The sequence below is a fragment of the Salvelinus fontinalis genome, chromosome 11 (assembly GCF_029448725.1).
Source record: "Salvelinus fontinalis isolate EN_2023a chromosome 11, ASM2944872v1, whole genome shotgun sequence".
In the NCBI taxonomy this organism is placed as follows: Eukaryota; Metazoa; Chordata; class Actinopteri; order Salmoniformes; family Salmonidae; genus Salvelinus; species Salvelinus fontinalis.
Window position 1 is genome coordinate 11,239,671 of NC_074675.1, and position 21,230 is coordinate 11,260,900.

The following is a 21,230-nucleotide window of genomic DNA, read 5'->3' on the forward strand; positions in this document are numbered from 1 at the left end:
ATCCTGTTTCAGGATCAATGTATAGACAATTCGGACCAATGAGAACTTGACACATGGAGCTATGAGTCCCAGACTGAAATTCCTCCCGTGTCCCTGACCCATTAATCTTCAGTTCCCCATTACAGAAAAACAACTATTTCCATTGATAATGAATTCCCTCTTGACCTTTAGTCCTCTGCGTTGTGTATGTATCTTTGAATATTCGTACAGATGCAAACTGCTTGTCTGGGCTCCATCCGAGCAGGTTGTTATTGATGTGAAGTTCTGTGCTGATCTTATCCCTAAACTGAAGGCATTCTATTTCAAACATATGCTGCCAAGGATAGTAGATGAGTTCCAGTCAGGCAGACTAACTCTGTGCTCCAAATATGTTCATCTATGTGGTATCTAGGGGCCTTATACTTCTCTGTTTTCAAATGGTTCATATATTTTGTGTCTTGTAAAGCTCTGTCAGCTCTACCTTATTATCTAACCATAACTCTTGATTGGTGTTTTTTGTCTGCCACAGTTTCCCTTCATATGCACATTTACCTGATTTATATTTGCATGATTCTTGTTTTTTTAATATCTTGCCTTGTACAGCTCTCTTCATACTTGTTTATCTAATGCCTACGGATAATGATTTATGAATGTTTTTATTGTCCCTTGTATAACTCTCTTTTCATAATATGGCACTTCATGAATTTATCTCAGCATACCATAATTAATCTTGCACTTGGTGAGTTATGGTCTTAATAAAACCACTATGAAATTCAACTTTGTTAACATTTTTTTTTATACTTAACATTTTGAACTGAAGGACGAGGAGGCATGTCTAAAGGTTTCAAATCTGTTTACAGTTTGATTCTGGGTTTGGTTTTCAAGGGCACAAATTAAGAAAATTGTGCAAAGCTATTATCAAGGCAAAGGGTGGCTGCTTTGAAGAATCTAAAATACAAAATATATTTTGAATTGTTTAATAGTTTTTTGTTTACTACATGATTCCATATGTGTTATTTCATAGTTGTGATGTCTTCACTATTATTCTACAATGTAAAAATACAGAAAAAGCCTTGAATGAGAAGGTGTGTCTAAACTTCTGACTGGTACTGTATTTACACCCCTTTGCTATGACACTTCAAATTAAGCTCAGGTGCATCCAATTTCCTTGTATGATCCTTGAGATGTCACTACAACTTGATTGGAGTCCACCTGTGGCCAATTCAATTGTTTGGACATGATATAGAAAGAAACGCACCTTTCTATATACAGTAAGGTCCCACAGTTGACAGTGCATGTTAGAGCATAAACTATAACATGAAGTCCAAGGAAATGTCTGTAGATCTCTGTGATATAAATGTGATGAGGCATATAGGCATATATATCTGGGGAAGGTATAAAGTGTTGAAAGTTTCCAAGAGCACAGGGGTCTCCAGCATTGGGCAACTGAAAAAATATGGAACTACCCAGACTCTGCCTAGAGCTGGTTGTCTGACCAAACTGAGCAACCGGGCAAGAAGGAGGTGGCCAAGAACCCAATGACCACTCTGACAGAATTACTTGGCTGAGAAGGGAAAACCTGCCAGAAGGATACGTCTCTACAGCACTTTACCAATCTAGGCTTTATGGGAGAGTGGCTAAACGGAAGCCACTCCTAAGAAAAAGGCACATAACCACAGGCAAATCCTTCATGAGAACTTGGTTCAGAGTGCAAATGACCTTAGACTGGGGTTAAGATTTACATTCCAACAGGACAGTGAGACCAAGCATACATCCAAAGCAACACTGGAATGGCTTCAGAACAAGAATGTGAAAGTCCTTGAGTGGCCCAGCCAAAGCCCATACTTGAATCCCATTGAAAGTCTGTGAAAAGACTTGAAGATTGCTGTTCACTGCTGCTCCCCATTTAACTTAACAGAACTTGTGAAAATCTGCAAGGAAGAATGGGAGAAAATACCCAAATCCAGATGTGCAAAGCTGGTACAGACATACTGTGTGGCTCAGTTGGTAGAGCATGGCGCTTGCAACGCCAGAGTTGTGGGTTCATTCCCCACGGGGGGACCAGGATGAATATGTATGAACTTTCCAATTTGTAAGTCGCTCTGGATAAGAGCGTCTGCTAAATGACTTAAAATGTAAATGTAAATGTAAATACAGTTGAAGTTGGAAGTTTACATACACTTAGGTTTGAGTCATTAAAACTCGTTTTTCAACCACTCCACAAATTTCTTGTTAACAAACTATAGTTTTGGCAAGTCGGTTAGGACATCTACTTTGTGCATGACAAAGTAATATAAAACAATTGTTTACAGACAGATTATTTCAAGTATACTTCACTGTTTCACAATTCCAGTGGGTCAGACGTTTACATACACTAAGTTGACTGTGCCTTTAAACAGCTAGGAAAATTCCAGAAAATAATGTCATGGCTTTAGAAGCTTCTGATAGGCTAATTGACATCATTTGAGTCAATTGGAGGTGTACCTGTGGATGTATTTCAAGGCCTACCTTCAAACTCAGTGCCTCTATGCTTGACATCATGTGAAAATCAAAAGAAATCAGCCGAGACCTCAGAAAAAGAATTGTAGACCTCCACAAGTCTTGTTCATCCTTGGGAGCAATTTCCAAACGCCTGAAGGTACCACGTTCATCTGTACAAACAATAGTACGCAAGTATAAACACCATTGGACCACACAGCCGTCATACCTCTCAGGAAGGAGACGTGTTCTGTCTCCTAGAGATGAACGTACTTTGGTGCAAAAAGTGCAAATCAATCCCAGAACAACAGCAAAGGACCTTGTGAAGATGCTGGAGGAAACAAGTACAAAAGTATCTATATCCACAATAAAATGAGTCCTGTGTCGACATAACCTGATAGGTTGCTCAGCAAGGAAGAAGCCACTGCACCAAAACCGCCATAAAAAAGCCAGACTACGGTTTGCAACTGCACATGGGGACAAAGATCGTACTTTTTGGAGAAATGTCCTCTGGTCTGATGAAACAAAAATAGAACTTTTTTGGCCATAATGACCATCGTTATGTTTGGAGGAAAAAGGGGGATGCTTGCAAACCAAAGAACACCATTGAAGCAACATCTCAAGACATCAGTCAGGAAGTTAAAGCTTGGTCGCAAATGGGTCATCCAAGTGGACAATGATCCCAAGCATACTTCCAAAGTTGTGTCAAAATGGCTTAAGGACAACAACGTCAAGGTATTTGAGTGGCCATCACAAAGCCCTGACCTCAATCCAATGAAAATTTGTGGGCAGAACTGAAAAAGCGTGTGCGAGCAAGGAGGCCTACAAACCTGACTCAGTTACACCAGCTCTGTCACGAGGAATGGGCCATAATTCACCCAATTTATTGTGGGAAGCTTGTGGAAGGCTACCTGAAACGTTTGAACCAAGTTAAACAATTTAAAGGCAATGCTACCAAATACTAATTGGGTGTATGTAAACTTCTGACCCTCTGGGAATGTGATGAAAGAAATAAAAGCTGAAATAAATGACTCTCTACTATTATTCTGACATTTCACATTCTTAAAATAAAGTGGTGATCCTAACTGACCTAAGACAGGGAATTTGTGAAATTGTGAAAAACTGAGTTTAAATGTATTTGGCTAAGGTGTATGAAAACTTCTGTCTTCAACTGTACCTAAGATGACTCAAAGTTGTAATCTCCACCAAAGGTGCATTTGCAAAGTATTAACTCGGGTGTGAATACTTATGAAAATGAGATATTTCTGTATTTGATTTTAAATATTTTTGCAAACATTTACCCCCCCCCCCCCCAAAATTAACTTTGTCATTATTGGGTATTGTGTGTAGATGGGTGCATAATTTTTTTTTTGTAGTTAATCCATTTTGAATTCAGGCTGTAACAACAAAATGTGGAATAAGTCAAGAATTAATACTTTCTGAAATCGCGGTACGTGTATGAGTTCATCAACAAAGCTCTATCTATCCCAAACCACATTGATTTGTTGGAACCTCGAACGCTCTCACAGGTATGCTTCAGGCAGGTATGATTCAGAAAGCCAGTCAGTTAAATGCTGCCAGGTAACACCGGGGACGTTGGAAATACGCACAACACTACCTTGAGATGACATCAGTCAGAAATGATGCAACTGAGTGGGTGGTTTTTGTGTGGCAGTCATCCTCGGTCTATAGAGTGACTCAGGTGAGGTGATCTGGAGGAGGGACAGAACACAGTAGTCTCTGCCGCCCGCCCACCCACTCCCCAAGGTCAAACTCCTTTAATTGGGGGTATATTTCCGTACCTCTCAGTGGAGTTGATGCCTGGTTAGACTTGTGTATGTAGGTGTTGTTTCATCAGTCTGAGCCTGTGTTCCAGACAATCAATACTTGTGGGTGCAGTATGGTGTTTTAAAGTTAGTCAGTATGTGGGTTGTCAGTGGGTTGTCTGCAGAAATAATACAGCCTGAACATACTGAGTCAGAAATTACTTGGATGGTAAGTTTGCTCATGTTCACTAATAACGTCTTAATGAATGCTATTCATTCACTGAAATGAATGATGTTGCCAGTGAACTCAATGCATTTGCATTACTGGTTTGTCTTCCCATCTTGCATATAGATTGATTCTACCAATGTTATTCGTATGATTATCTTATGATGGGGTCTTCAGCTGTGTGTTGACTTCATTATGAGTCTGTTGTTGATCCTGCATGTGGAGGAGTCACTGTTACAGTGTGTTACGTTAGCTCTTCATTTAGCCACAGACACAGTGTGACGAGAGTGTCTGAGGGGTGCAGATGGTCGATATGGGGACTCTACAAGCCCTAGAATCAAAGCCATTTAGAATTGATGAGACCGGGCTCAGTGGAATACAATGAGGGAATAAATAACCTGGATAAATGATGAGTCACTGTGGTCTCTGAGTGCTTCTCTCTCCTCCTATCCCTTTATCTTACCCTTTCACTCCTCTTTTATCTTCATATGGAGTGGAACTGAATAGTATCTGAGATTTAATTTAGGTTAATAAAAAACCCATGAATCCGAAATGAAGGAAGGATGGGTGTTCAAGCGTACCTTGCACTGGACCAGCAGGGTAGTGAGAGGCCTCTCCTTCCTCCCCTCCTCTGTTTTATCGTTCCCAGCCGTGCTGCTTGTCTTCCCCCCGGCCTCGCTGCTGTCCTCCTCCTCGTCTGACCTCGTCTCTAGGCTCCTCTCGCTCTCCTCCGTGGAGTCGTCAGCCGTGCTCTCACTCTTCTCCTCTGCGTCGCCGGCGCCCCCCTCCTTGCTGTCGACCAGGGGCGAGGGTCTACCCACGCGGGCCTCGCCACGCAGTTGTGTGATGTTTCCCGCCATGAGGCGGCGCTGCACGATACTGTGGGGCTGCTGTAACCAGGTGACAGGGCAGGTAGAGGGATGTCAGACACCATTTTCAGTGGAGTCAGAAAAAATCTGCATTTAGGGCTGGGTTAAGCCTAGTCCTGGACTAGATTAGATTAGAGAGTTTATAGTCACATGTATAGGCTGGCAGATGTAATTACAGGGTACAGTGAAATTATTGCGCTCCGAGCTCCAACAATGCTGGACAAAGTGAAAAAAATGAATAAAAATTGATAATAAAATAATAATATATACATATTACAACTGTGGCAATGATAAATGTCCATTGGGGTGGGGGCAGAGTGACTCAAAATGATGTCACTAGAGAATCTCCATTGAAAGTTTTTTTTAGTCTTGGACTAGGCTTAATCTGTGTCTGAGATCCCGCCCCTTAGTTTAATAGATAGCGCATAGTAGACCTAAAATGGTAAATAAATAAATTAAGAGAAGAGGGAACCAGTCTCGTGCAGTCTCTGTTCAATGTTAGAATGTTACAATGATTCCATATTCTTCAGGACAGAGAGTTCTGTAAATATGATACATTTCTATCTTAGTGTTCTGTACAGCTTTCATGTCCATTTACTCAGTACAACCCCTTTCCATAGAGACATTAAGCAACTGTTCTTTTATGATTTGATAATTGCCTGGATGACTAACAAAACAATCGATTTTAAACCATTTCAGAACAACTGGTGGGCAAAACAATACAATGTTGAGCCTAATGGTAGTCTAGTTGTTTTGCAGTAGGGAGTCACTCTAGAGAAAGATGGAAATCGTTTTTCTAAGAGGCCATGTGGTTTGAAGTGAACAGAAGGTCAGCTAACACCAGCAAAACCAACAGCATCAATTCACCATAAGGAGGATGTCAGTGATTTCAGATGTCATAACTGCTGCTGAAAAACGGTGCTGCTACTGACGGGATGGAAACATCCGTTCTCTCTATGCCAGAGGCACATCGTTAGCTGTAAATAGCGTGTGTAAGCGCGCCTCCAATTTGTGTTTTTATCTGCACCGTGCATGTCTGTACAGTATGTAGCCTACAAAACAGTTGTTCTGCTTATATCACACAGTTGCTGGTCTCAAATCTCACCTTTGGGGCCTCATTGTGAGTTCATTTGAGGTGTTGAAGGTTTTAGGTAATGACCACAACATCAGAGCATATCAGAGCCAAGCCGAGCTGTCTGTCAGTCTCCTCCTGGGCTCATTTCACCCTGTGCTCCAGCTCGTCAAAGTGATGACTGGTCAGTGCTCTCACACTGGCTCACACAATAGATCTATCAGGCCTCTGTATACCTCTGTGGGTAGGCGTTCTATTGATCAGGGAGGACGTGCTCTCTGGAGAGGCCAGTTTTGCAAAGAGCTTCTCTTTTTTTTATCCCATTTTCTCCCCAATTTTCGCGGCATCCAATCGCTAGTAACCACTACCTTGTCTCATCGCTACAACTCCCGTACGGGCTCGGGAGAGATGAAGGTCGAAAGCCATGCGTCCTCCGAAGCACAACCCAACCAGCCGTACTGCTTCTTAACACAGCGCGCCTCCAACCCGGAAGCCAGCCGCACCAATGTGTCGGAGGAAACACTGTGTACCTGGCCACCTTGGTTGGCGCACACTGCGCCCAGCCCGCCACAGGAGTCGCTGGAGCGCGATGAGACAAGGATATCCCTACCGGCCAAACCCTCCCTACCCCGGACGACGCTATGCCAATTGTGCGTCGCCCCACGGACCTCCCGGTCGCGGCCGGCTGCGACAGAGCCTGGGCACGAACCCAGAGACTCTGGTGGCGCAGTTAGCACTGCGATGCAGTGCCCTAGACCACTGCGCCACCCGGGAGGCAAGAGCTTCTCTGTTATAGGGCTTATTGACACTGTAAACAGGCAGATATGCACTCTCTCTCTCCCTCTCATTTATCTCTCTCACACGCACGCACGCACGCACGCATGCACGCACGCACGCACGCACACACACACACACTCTCACACTCTCACACGCACACAGAAGCAAGTCTGCGTATGTGTGATAACCACATGAACAAGGTCAAATGAATAGGTTAACAAAAACAAGAAGCTTGTTTGCTCTGACTTTTCTAAGACATTTAGTGGCTATACTGTATATAGTGAACTCCAAAAGTATTGGGATAGTGGCTTTTCTGTTGTTGTTTTGTCTCTGTACTCCAGCACTTTGAATTTGAAATGATACAATGACTATGAGGTTAAAATACAGACTGTCATCTTTAATTTGAGGACATTTTCATCCATATCGGGTGAATTGTTTTGGAAGTGACAACCCTTTTTGTACATAGTCCCCCCATTTTAGGGGACCAAAAGTATTGGGATAAATTCACTTATGTGTATTGAAGTAGTCAAAAGGTTATTATTTTGTCCCATATTCCCGGCACGTGATGATTACATCAAGCTTGTGACTCTACAAACTTGTTGGATGCATTTGCTGGTTGTTTTGGTTGCGTTTCAGATTATTTTGTGCCCAATAGAAATTAATGGTAATTGTGTCATTTTGGAGTCACTTTTATTGTAAATAAGAATAGAATATGTTTGTAAACACTTTCTACAGTAACGTGGATGATACCATGGTTACGGATAGTCCTGACTGAATCATGAATAATTATGAGTGAGAAAGTTTGACTCACAAATATCATACCCCCAAGACATGCTAACAATTACAATTAACAGCATTTGGGGGGGGGGGGGGGGGGTATATGATATTTGTGCATCTGTAACTTTCTCATCATTATTCACGATTCCTTTCAAAATCTCTGAGCGATGGCTACTGTAAAGTCAGCAAAATTGCATTAGGAGAGTTAAGATTAAGATCCTACATCTGTAGGTGTAGGTGGGTTCTAGGTGCTGGTTCTGCTGGTGTAGGTGGTTCTGCTGCTGGTACTGTGGGAGACTGTAGTTTCTCTAAAGGCTCTGTGTCACACCGGAAGTGTCTGGTGAGAGTTTACACAGACATGACCCTTGACCTCCTCAACACTTTCAGTAGATGAGCAGGTGTCCGTTGTGCATACAGTCTTGAGTCTGTAGTCTAGTGCCTCCTCTAAAATATACTATTACAGAGAGAAGCTGCAGGACATCACAGCACAAACAGCCTCATTACTATGTTGTGATACAATGCTACCTCTAATAGGGTTATTTTATAGTTCTATTTATTTTATTTATTTTTTTATTTCACCTTTATTTAACCAGGTAGGCAAATTGAGAACACGTTCTCATTTACAATTGCGACCTGGCCAAGATAAAGCAAAGCAGTTCGATACATACAACAACACATAGTTACACATGGAGTAGAACAAACATACAGTCAATAATACAGTGAAAAATAAGTCTATATACAATGTGAGCAAGTGAGGTGAGATAAGGGAGGTGAAGGCAAACAAAATATATATAAAAATAAATAAAAATATAAAAAGGCCATGGTGGCGAAGTAAATACAATATAGCAAGTAAAAATAAACACTGGAATGGTTGGTTTGCAGTGGAAGAAAGTGCAAAGTAGAGATAGAAATAATGGGGTACAAAGGAGCAAAAATAAATAAATGAATACAGTAGGTAAAGAGGTAGTTGTTTGGGCTAAATTATAGATGGGCTATGTACAGGTGCAGTAATCTATGAGCTGCTCTGACAGCTGGTGCTTAAAGCTAGTGAGGGAGATAAGTGTTTCCAGTTTCAGAGATTTTTGTAGTTCGTTCCAGTCATTGGCAGCAGAGAACTGGAAGGAGAGGCGGCCAAAGGAAGAATTGGTTTTGGGGGTGACCAGAGAGATATACCTGCTGGAGCGCGTGCTACAGGTAGGTGCTGCTATGGTGACCAGCGAGCTGAGATAAGGGGGGACTTTACCTAGCAGGGTCTTGTAGATGACCTGGAGGCTGAAGCAAGGGCCAGCCAACGAGAGTGTACAGGTCGCAGTGGTGGGTAGTGTAAGGGGCTTTGGTGACAAAACGGATGGCACTGTGATAGACTGCATCCAATTTATTGAGTAGGGTATTGGAGGCTATTTTGTAAATGACATCACCGAAGTCGAGGATTGGTAGGATGGTCAGTTTTACAAGGGTATGTTTGGCAGCATGAGTGAAGGATGCTTTGTTGCGGAATAGGAAGCCAATTCTAGATTTAACTTTGGATTCTGTGAGTCTGGAAGGAGAGTTTACAGTCTAACCAGACACCTAGGTATTTGTAGTTGTCCACATATTCTAAGTCAAAGCCGTCTAGAGTAGTGATGTTGGATAGGCGGGCAGATGCAGACAGCGATCGGTTGAAGAGCATGCATTTAGTTTTACTTGTGTTTAAGAGCAATTGGAGGCCACGGAAGGAGAGTTGTATGGCATTGAAGCTCGCCTGGAGGGTTGTTAACACAGTGTCAAAAGAAGGGCCAGAAGTATACAGAATAGTGTCGTCTGCGTAGAGGTGGATCAGAGACTCACCAGCAGCAAGAGCGACATCATTGATGTATACAGAGAAGAGAGTCGGTCCAAGAATTGAACCCTGTGGCACCCCCATAGAGACTGCCAGAGGCCCGGACAACAGACCCTCTGATTTGACACACTGAACTCGATCAGAGAAGTAGTTGGTGAACCAGGCGAGGCAATCATTAGAGAAACCAAGGCTGTCTAGTCTGCCGATGAGGATGTGGTGATTGACAGAGTCAAAAGCCTTGGCCAGGTCAATGAATACGGCTGCACAGTATTGTTTCCTATCGATGGCGGTTAAGATATCGTTTAGGACCTTGAGCGTGGCTGAGGTGCACCCATGACCAGCTCTGAAACCAGATTGCATAGCGGAGAAGGTATGGTGGGATTCGAAATGGTCGGTAATCTGTTTGTTAACTTGGCTTTTGAAGACCTTAGAAAGGCAGGGTAGGATAGATATGGGTCTGTAGCTGTTTGGGTCAAGAGTGTCCCCCCCTTTGAAGAGGGGGATAACCGCAGCTGCTTTCCAATCTTTGGGAATCTCAGACGACACGAAAGAGAGGTTGAAAAGGCTAGTAATAGGGGTGGCAACAATTTCAACAGATAGTTTTAGAAAGAAAGGGTCCAGATTATCTAGCCCGGCTGATTTGTAAGGGTCCAGATTTTGCAGCTCTTTCAGAACATCAGCTGACTGTATTTGGGAGAAAGAGAAATGGGGAAGGCTTGGGCGAATTGCTGTGGGGGGTGCAGTGCTGTTGACCGGGGTAGGGGTAGCCAGGTGGAAAGCATGACCAGCCGTAGAAAAATGCTTATTGAAATTCTCAATTATAGTGGATTTGTCGGTGGTGACAGTGTTTCCTATCTTCAGTGCAGTTGGAAGCTGGGAGGAGGTGTTCTTATTCTCCATGGACTTTACAGTGTCCCAGAACTTTTTTGAGTTTGTGTTGCAGGAAGCAAATTTCTGCTTGAAAAAGCTAGCCTTGGCTTTTCTAACTGCCTGTGTATATTGGTTCCTAAGTTCCCTGAAAAGTTGCATATCACGGGGGCTGTTCGATGCTAATGCAGAACGCCGTAGGATGTTTTTCTGTTGGTTAAGGGCAGTCAGGTCAGGAGAGAACCAAGGGCTATATCTGTTCCTGGTTCTAAATTTCTTGAATGGGGCATGCTTATTCAAGATGGTGAGGAAGGCATTTTTTTTAAATATCCATGCATCCTCTACTGACGGGATGAGATCAATATCCTTCCAGGATACCCCGGCCAGGTCGATTAGAAAGGCCTGCTCGCTGAAGTGTTTCAGGGAGCGTTTGACAGCGATGAGTGGAAGTCGTTTGACCGCTGACCCATTACGGATGCAGGCAATGAGGCAGTGATCGCTGAGATCTTGGTTGAAAACAGCAGAGGTGTATTTGGAGGGCAAGTTGGTTAGGATGATATCTATGAGGGTGCCCGTGTTTACGGAATTGGGGTGGTACCTGGTAGGTTCATTGATAATTTGTGTGAGATTGAGGGCATCAAGCTTAGATTGTAGGATGGCTGGGGTGTTAAGCATGTTCCAATTTAGGTCGCCTAGCAGCACGAGCTCTGAAGATAGATGGGGGCAATCAGTTCACATATGGTGTCCAGAGCACAGCTGGGGGCAGAGGGTGGTCTATAGCAGGCGGCAACGGTGAGAGACTTGTTTTTAGAGAGGTGGATTTTTAAAAGTAGAAGTTCAAATTGTTTGGGAACAGACCTGGATAGTAAAACAGAACTCTGCAGGCAATCTTTGCAGTAGATTGCAACACCGCCCCCTTTGGCCGTTCTATCTTGTCTGAAAATGTTGTAATTAGGGATGAAAATGTCAGAATTTTTGGTGGTCTTCCTAAGCCAGGATTCAGACACGGCTAAAACATCCGGGTTGGCAGAGTGTGCTAAAGCAGTGAACAAAACAAACTTAGGGAGGAGGCTTCTAATGTTAACATGCATGAAACCAAGGCTATTACGGTTACAGAAGTCATCAAAAGAGAGCGCCTGGGGAATAGGAGTGGAGCTAGGTACTGCAGGGCCTGAGTTCACCTCTACATCACCAGAGGAACAGAGGAGGAGTAGGATAAGGGTACGGCTAAAAGCTATGAGAATTGGTCGTCTAGAACGTCTAGAACAGAGAGTAAAAGGAAGTTTCTGGGGGCGATAAAATACATTTAAATTTACGTCATTTAGCAGACGCTCTTATCCAGAGCGACTTACAAATTGGAAAGTTCATACATATTAATCCTGGTCCCCCCGTGGGAATTGAGCCCTGGAATTGAGCCCTGGTCCCCCCGTGGGAATTGAACCCACAACCCTGGCGTTGCAAGCGCCATGCTCTACCAACTGAGCCACACGGAACCACCAAATAGCTTCAAGGAATAATGTACAGACAAAGGTATGGCAAGATGTGAATACAGTGGAGGTAAACCTAGGTATTGAGTGATGATGAGAGAGATATTGTCTCTAGAAACATCATTGAAACCAGGTGATGTCATCGCATATGTGGGTGGTGGAACTGAAAGGTTGGATATGGTATAGTGAACAGGGCTAGAGGCTCTACAATGAAATAAGCCAATAAACACTAACCAGAACAGCAACGGACAAGGCATATTTACATTAAGAAGAGGCGTGCTTAGCCAAGTGATCATAAGGGTCCAGTGAGTAGAGGTTGGTTGGGGTCACGGCGATCCAGACAGCTGGCTGGGTAGATGGCTATCGGTAGCAAGATAGCATAGGATGGAAGTCTATTTTTAGACACCTCGTGCGTTTCCGTCGGTAGATTAGTGGGGTTCCGTGTGGAAGAGGGGATCAATCCAATTGGCAAAATAGATATAGTGACCCAAGAAAAAATTGTCCAATATACTTATTCAGATAGCAGCCGATAAGACAGCTAACGATTAGTGGGCCCCAGATGAGCGTTCAGGTAACGTTGCGACGGAGGTGCCAGTTGGATAACTCCCTCGGGCAGATAATGTCGGCAGTCAGTTGTGAAGGCCCGATGGGGCTCCGCATCTGCAGCAACAACAACAACAACAAAAAAACAGGTCCGGATAGGTGACTGTAGCCCAGGAATGGCTGATGGAACTCCTCAGCTGGCTAGCTCCGGAATAATTTAAGTTTGCTCCGGGATCAACGTAAGCCAATAGTCACACGATTTGCAGCTAGCTAGCTGTGAAATCAAGGTGCAAACGTCCAGAGCCTGCGGCTGAAATCCGGGGACACTGAGAAAAATAGGCCCGGTATGCTCCGGTCCGAGTCGCGTTGCACAAAAGTGCAGATAGATTATCGAGCTAAAGGAATAGCTCAAGACCACAAAACGTGGGCAGCTGAAACACCAACGCTAGCCAGCAAACCGGCTAACTTCTGGGCAGCTTCAGATCAGCTACTGGCTAGCTTCTAGTTAGTTTCTGGGTAGCTTCCGGCTAGCTTCTGGCTAGTTTCGGCCGGCTTCTGGTTAGCCTCTGGCTAGCTTCCACTGTGGATTTTCAGATTTGAGGTAAATTATACTTTTTTTTTTGTAATTGGTGAGGCGGGTTGCAGGAAAGCTTTTGTAGTTGAGTTCTTGGATAATAAAATATATAAAGATATGCGAAGAAAGGTGTAAATATATATGTATACAGGACACGACAATACGAGGACAAAAAAAGACGTCTGAACTGCTATGCCATCTTGGATGGAGCCTATGGAGCCTATAGCCTTCTATAATAAGTCATGTTATTTTACATTTCCTCCGTATGTTCGTGTTAATAGAAAACCTCATAGCCTTGGTACCTTGTATCCTATCTCTGCATATAAATGAAGTATTACATGGCCCACTCCTGTAATCACAGTATTGTATTGCACCCAGATACGAAGAGCACAAATCCCCAGAAGGTTTACTGTCCAAGTACTGCGATTGTGCAATCATACCCAATAGCCTGAGGAACAGATGGAGCAAGACGGAGAGGAAGAAGGAGAATAAATGCCACGCTGGTATTTTGTCCCGTTCTTTTCTCAGTTGATTGCATTGTTCATCATTGTTTTGTATTGTGCAATGTGCAGGGCTAATTTACCATTCTCTACACAGGGCTGGAAGCTGCAGCTTGTTCTGCCTGTTTACAATATGAATGAAGATAAGAGGGGAGAATTATAGGAGGGTAGAGAGAGGGAGAGAATGAATGAGAGAGAGAAAGAGAGAATAAGAGGGATAGAGAGATCCCAGGAGATCCTGGCTATAATATTGTCCTCTCATGCACTCCCGTGTGTTTGTGTGTATGTGTGTTTGTGTGTTTGTGTGTATGTGTGTATGTGTGTATGTGTGTTTGTGTGTTTGTGTGTATGTGTGTATGTGTGTATGTGTGTGTATACAGTGTATACACTGTGTTTATAATGGCTTTCCTCCTGCTCCACAACACTGATTGACATCTGTCTCTCAGTAACACCCTGTCATCCTAGAGGTCACCTAGGGGTCACACTGTATTCCTCTCCCAGTCCTGTCATCCCTTTACCTCCCCCCCCCCCACACATCTCCTACCATTTTGCCTCCATCTCTCCCCTCCTTCACTGTTGTCTGCCAGTGCGAAGGCAAAAGTATATTGTTGCTGTTGCTACCTCATAGTCCAGCCAAGGTCTGTGGATACGGGAACCGACTGGGTATGATGTGAGAGGTATTCAATCACTCTCAGAGGACATGGAACTTGTAAAAATACTTCTGTATTGTTGCAAAGCATTACACAATTCATATGGGTACATTAGAAGCTACCAGTCTGTATGTCATTGTCCTCCCAACCCAGCCTCAGTTCTAGCTGATCGTGTAGTTGCTAGGCTGAGCTGTGTTAGTCAGCTCTGACACAAGCTGTGAAGAAGGCCTCTCCACAGGAGCCCTCCGCAGAATAGGCTTTTCACAATGAGCAGCTCGACGTCCACTCCACACCACTCCACATCAATCAACAGGGTCACTTGGACAGGCCTGAATCATACTCACCTCCTTCTAGTCCTGGAGCAAAGTGGACAGTGTTTTCTGACTCTGTCATATCTGACAACCGTTCAAATCAAGCCCCTGTGGTTCTTTTGACCTCACACTCACCTTCCCAGCTATCAACACTCATAGAGACTGGTTTTATCTCAATGTCTGCAGCCCTTTATCAAAGATGTCATTGGAAAACCAGCAGTGTACTGTGTGTCATTCTCATTTGACCCCCACCATTCAGCCTTCTATCTTCCATCAGCACCAGCCTTATTGAAGGCAACACAGAAAAGGTGTAATTTCAGCAAAGTTTTCTCATTTACATTTCTCAAAGCTTGCAGGATCAGATAATTTATTATCTAACTCCGACAATGATTAAGGGTACTTCAACATTTATTCCCCTGATCCTTCCTGCTGTAATGAACAGTATGTGTACGGAAACACACACAGGGAGATAAATAATGAACCCAGGTAAATGGCTGGCTGGCTGATGGAGGGGCGTCCCTGGGCGAACTACTAAAGGTTCATCTGGATGGAGGAGTCACAGTCTGGAGGGAGGAGTCACAGTCTGGAGGGAGGAGTCACAGTCTGGAGGGAGGAGTCACAGTCTGGAGGGAGGGGTCACAGTCTGGATGGAAGAGTCACAGTCTGGATGGAGGAGTCACAGTCTGGAGCAAGGAGTCACAGTCTGGATGGAGGAGTCACAGTCTGGAGGGAGGAGTCACAGTCTGGAGGGAGGAGTCACAGTCTGGATGGAGGAGTCACAGTCTGGATGGAGGAGTCACAGTCTGGAGCGAGGAGTCACAGTCTGGAGGGAGGAGTCACAGTCTGGATGGAGGAGTCACAGTCTGGAGGGAGGAGTCACAGTCTGGAGGGAGGAGTCACAGTCTGGAGGGAGGAGTCACAGTCTAGAGGGAGGAGTCACAGTCTGGAGGGAGGAGTCTCAGGCTGCGTCCACAAATGGCTCGCTGTTCCCTATTTTAACCAGAGCCCCATGGGATCCCAATAGGGTGTCATTTCAGACGCAGACACAGACACAGTCTGTGGTACTGCTGATTTATCTGACTTCGTCCCAGTGTGTTACTTTTTACATTCATGGAGTTTTTGTTTGGTCCTTGGGTGGAGATTTAAAAAATGAAGAAATAAACAAATTTCTCTTTGACACTTTGACAAGCATTAATTAGTCCACAGGGGAGGGAGAGAGAGAGAGAGAGAAACAGGAGAGGCAAAGAGTTGCCTGGTTGCCTGCCTCTCCTCCCAAGGAGAAAACCCTCCTTTAAATCCCATTATTTAAAAAAAGAACTCCATTACCCATACTCCCCCTCCTCGGTGCTCCTCTCTGACTGGCAAAAAGCAGAACAGATTGAAGCTGACAGCTGTGTATCCAATGTAATTCCCCCTGCTCCATGTGAGTGAGGAGGCAGCTGGCTGATGTAGGTTCTGCCCTGCAGCTACAGCGAGGTAAGACTGTTTGAATGCAGATCCTCTGTCCACAACAAGCGGCCTGTGTGCAGGGGTCGTGAACTGCCATACAGTATGTGCCCTGGCCTTTTTATCAAGTTCAAATGCAATTCACTGTTCTAGCGCTGCACTTTGGCGGATGTGCTTAGTCCTTTGTCTGGTTTCAGGAACAGGGATGAAAGCGGCAGGAAAATAACCCGTTTGGAGACAAAGATTATAATAATGTGTGATGTTGCGTCTGGCCTCTAGCCGTGACATCCTCAGAGGCACGGTGGAGGGCTAAAGCAAACAGTAGGATTTCAGGGCTTTTGCAACAACAACAAAATAATATATCGACCAAATGCCGCAAGTAAACGTTGATTATTTATTCAGTTTCAGCTGTCACAGTGGACACGTTCATCACTTTTGTGCTAACCGTCAAATGGCAAAAGCATGAGTACATGTAAAACTATCTCGTTTTGCCAAATAGCTAATACAAGGCTTTTATTTGATTTGTCACACTAAATATGGAGTTATACCTATTGAATCCCCCCTGGGAGAAGGTAGCAGTCATACGTCAGACATTATGCTATACACCACCTTTATGGTTGTAAATGCATACTGATGGGTGGTAGTCTTTATTGGTTAAGTGGGTAACATGGAATTGGCATCCCTGCTATGAATTAGGCTAATCTTCGTCTGCATCCATCAGCGTTCATGCAGCTTAGATTATATTGGCTGATATCATGGTTAGCCGTCATTCATTTCAGCCAGCAGAGATGATGACTGGATGTGATTTGTGATGGTTAGTTAAACATGTACAAAAGATGTGAAGGTTGCTGTCCATTCCTGTCCCTCCTCTAGAAATAAATTCTCTCTTCAATTAGCTGTAATTAAACAGTATAACTTCCCATAGTCTTTCTGGTACTGAAAGTATGGAGCAGAGATTGAAATTAAAACTTTATTGGCATGACATATAATATTTCTATGACTGTTGTTAACACTGTATGATGATTGTATTGATGAATGCCAACTGTTGTCTCCCGTAGGCTAGATGGCCATTGTTTAGTTTTTTTTTTTAATATTTGAATTTACTAGATATAGAAGCAAACTGACCCAGTTAGACAACCAGTCCAGTCAAACCACTAGACATGGCACAATAGGTAAAGACTGCTGCTGCTGAGTGTCCTGCAGTGACCTCCCTCGGAACACGTCCACAGTGTTCCAGTTCAAACCGGTCACTATGATGCTCACTCTCTCTTTCTCTCTCTCTCCCTCCCTTTTGTCATGGCATGTCCTCTTTTCTCTTTTCTTCTCTCACTCTCTCTGAGAGATTAGAGCCTAATTGCCGTGTGGGCTAATTATCTGACTGCAACAGGCTACTCTCTCTGTCATGGCTGAAGTCACATGACTCTGCTAATACCTGCTTTCCCATTCGGATCAAGGTCCCCAGCCGCTGGCTTCCTGTCATACAAACCATCAGGGTGTAGCCAGCGACACATCTACTCTCGATCTCTCCCTCTGCCATCCCGTCGGTCCCTGTGCCGGTCTGTTTCACCCGGGTATTTTTAGCTGGCTGTCTGTCTGCGGAGCGCGGACCAGCTCTGGGTGAACCTACTCTGCCGCCCATCAACGCTTCTGACAACTGGGAGCGAGAGTGGATGAAAGAGAGCGGGGAGGGGGAGAGAGTGCAGAGAAGAGAGAGAGAAACAGATAGAGTGTGGAGAGAGGGTGGAGGGATAGAGAGAAGGGTCCTCACCTCCACTCTCGTCAGCCAGGCTAATTGGCTCAGTGCTGGGTTCTAATGGTAATCACTAGAACCTTCCTGAGATGTCTCCTGAATCAATTTGCCATCGCCCTCCACAGTCAGAGTTAGGGCACTTTTCTCAAATTTCTTAGTGAAATGTCAAGGGATCCCATTGAGTGAGTGAAGGTGCCATGTCGCCGTCTGGGAGAGAACTCAGTCTAATGTTGTCGTCCTTGGATGTTATAAACAATTTAATGAGATAATTACCACCAATTAAAACCAAGCCCAGGCACTTCCACTTGATGTGGAGCAGGAAATGCCCTGCTGGGTTTGTTGTCCTGGTGGTGTAATGCACTCCTCTGAGCTTCATACTGCAGTGAGATGATGAGAAGGGAAGGTGCTCTACATTCTGCTCCACACTGGAGCATGCGGACGCTGCAGCCCGGCTCTGACCTGACAGAGACACCTGGAGCCTCCCATATTAGACAAGCCTCACTGGGTCTGTCAGGAAAGAGGATACTGCTTCTACACCTGCATTGCTTGCTGTTTGAGGTTTTAGGCTGGGTTTCTGTACAGCACTTTGAGATATCAGCTGATGTAAGAAGGGCTATATAAATTGATTTGATTTGATACACAGATACACTCACACACATTTTATTCACACACACAAAGTTAAAAAGAGTGGGAGGCAGAGCAGATGGAGGGATATAACTGAGAAGTGGCGAGAGGGATGCTGCTTCCTCTCTTCCTCACCCTCACTGTTTTTCTAGAACTCATGGCTTTCTGATATAAATAACACTTGTGCTAAAAGGGGCCACAGTCTACCACTTCCCCTCTTGTCCCCACCCTCCTCCACTCTGCTTTTCCCTTCCCTCGCTCTTGCGATTGATGGTGGGTTGTCTTTGCCCTTTTCATGATCACTGCTCCCTGGCTCTGATCTAGGGGGAGGGAGGGCCAACACATTCACTCTTATATAACTGGCCCTTTACTGTTAAATGATGTACTGGCTCAGTTGAAGTGGAGTGGCAAAGCCGGCTACATCTAAAGAAGCCCTGCGCGGTTCAATGTGTGTTTTTACACCAGAAATAGTTCTATTTTAATGACTTGAAATGATGACGAGGACAAATGGCTCCATCATTCCTTAATAGGGGAAGGAACCCATGAGACTGATAATAAAGCATTCTTGAGATATGAACACAATTTCAGAATGACAGACAGACACACACACATATGTGGGCGGCAGGTAGCCTAGTGGTTAGAGCGTCGGATCAGTAACCGAAAGGTTGCTAGATCGAATCCCCGAGCTGACAAGGTAGTGGCAGTTAAGCCACTGTTCCTAGGCCGTCATTCTAAATAAGAATTTGTTCTTAACGGACTTGCGAAGTTAAATAAAGGTTAAATAAATAAAAAATATACACACATAATGTCTTTCTATTCAGCTGTGAGGTGACATCACTACTCTGTTGGTGCCTATCAGCTGGCTTCTGTTTTATCTCAGAGTATTCCCACGCACCTTAGGGAAACTCCTGCTGCTTTTCTACGATTCACTTTAGCCATGTCTCCACTTGGAGCGTGATTGCTTTTGACAGTCAGTACGGAGAGCGAGGCACGGCGGGGGAGCTGTAACAATGGCTGCCTCTCTGGCATTCTGCCGTTCAGGCTCCAAGGCCATTACAATGCGAAGCAGCACTGTGAGATGACATGCAAATCATTGTGTAACCCCTGTGGCCTGTTTCCTCCATCGAATGGGGTTTCTAGCAAATGAGGCATGAATCAGAGTGAGTTCTTTTCTCATTCCGATGAGCAGATAATTGGTATTAGCATAAGAAGGATTTATCCCAGTAGCGTCGTTGAGTTAAATGCTGCCGTTCAGCAGATGTGGTCTGCATTTTGGAGGTGATGCAGAAAAGATTCAGCTCTGACTGCATTATATCGTGACAAAGTGGCATAAAGTTATACATGTGGCTGTAAATATACACTGAAGAGCCTGAGTGTGTCAGTGGCATCATCATCTCTTGTTGTCACCATTGTAATCAAATTTTCCCCTGAATATTGCTTGCTTGTATTCAGAATAATGGAGACACTCGTTTACAAGTCAGACACCAGGGGTGAATCCCAAATGGCACCTGATTTCCTACTTTATATAGTGCACTACTTTTGACCAGAGCCTTGACCAGAGCCTAGGGCATAGGGTTCCATTTAGGATACAGAGATGGTTACCTCCAGGTTCTCTCACTGCATAGGGATTTCATATTTTCTCAGAGTGTGAATAGAATCCACAGCACCAGACAGGCTCCAACAAATATTTAATTTTGCTCTAAATAACAGCTTGTTATCCTCCCACAATGCTCGTGTGAGAGAATTCAACTCTGAGAGGAAAGGGAAATAGATTTGGATATAACATGAGAGGGTTGAGAGAGATGGAAGTTAGTCATGGAGATGCTGCTGCCTTCTGCGAAAGCTGGCTTTAAATACACAGTGTAATCACACACAGACACACACACACACACACACACACACACACAGTGTAAACACACACACACACACACAGCACACTTCTGATGCTCTCCGCTCCAGTCATTCTGGAGATTCTTGGAGTGCGTTCTGGGAATTTGGGAGGCAGCCATCTAATCAAGACTGTGTCAGTTGTTGACAGTGGGGCAATGAAGCCATTATCACAGGAAGCCTTTGTGTCCATAGAGGAGGACTGATTGAGCTGGAAGTGGGAGGATGATGGGGGATGGGCGGACACTTCATAACAGGTACTGTCGCTCTGTCTTACAGTGTGTTCTATCACTATGTCATGCATTGATTATAAAAATGTGGCTGCGTGGGTGGCTGCGTGGGTGGCTGCGTGGGTGACTGCGTGGGTGGCTGCGTGGGTAGCTGCGTGGGTGGCTGCGTGGGTGGCTGCGTGGGTAGCTGCGTGGGTGGCTGCGTGGGTGGCTGCGTGGGTAGCTGCGCGGCTAGCTGCGCGGGTGGCTGCGTGGGTGTGCGCCTGCATCTTAATCTAACTGACCTAGCTCTGTTTGTTCTGTCCCTCTGGCCTCATAGCTAGTGTACTGATGGAAGCAGACGTGTGAGGACAACACTGTGTCTCTGAGGCTCCGTGTTCTCTAACACGGTTTGACAGGCAGTCCTCTCATCTACTGTACTGAGTCTTTCATCTTCTATGCGGTCACATGGCCTACCATCTTTTCTAGACATCTCGTCAGATAATGGAAATTGCAGTTGATGTTGCAGCGATAACAGGGAATGGTAGATCCATGATAAGAATCACACCGGTTTAATAGAAAAGCAGTATGGTGTTGATATTCAACTCTTTTTGATGAC

At 44.6% G+C, this 21,230-nt stretch overlaps 2 protein-coding genes across 2 annotated transcripts in view; one reads left to right on the top strand and one right to left on the bottom strand.

The window, feature by feature from the left end:
• Nucleotides 1-21,230, top strand: part of LOC129865018 (endosome/lysosome-associated apoptosis and autophagy regulator family member 2-like) — an 82,020-nt gene that overhangs the window by 37,808 nt on the left and 22,982 nt on the right. The gene's annotated exons all lie outside the window — the stretch shown is intronic.
• Nucleotides 1-21,230, bottom strand: part of LOC129865021 (nuclear receptor-interacting protein 2-like) — a 35,291-nt gene that overhangs the window by 12,705 nt on the left and 1,356 nt on the right. The window contains exon 2 of the mRNA XM_055937423.1: nucleotides 5,031-5,339. Within this exon, the coding sequence (XP_055793398.1) occupies nucleotides 5,031-5,339 (309 nt within the window). The remainder of the gene's footprint in view (nucleotides 1-5,030; nucleotides 5,340-21,230) is intronic.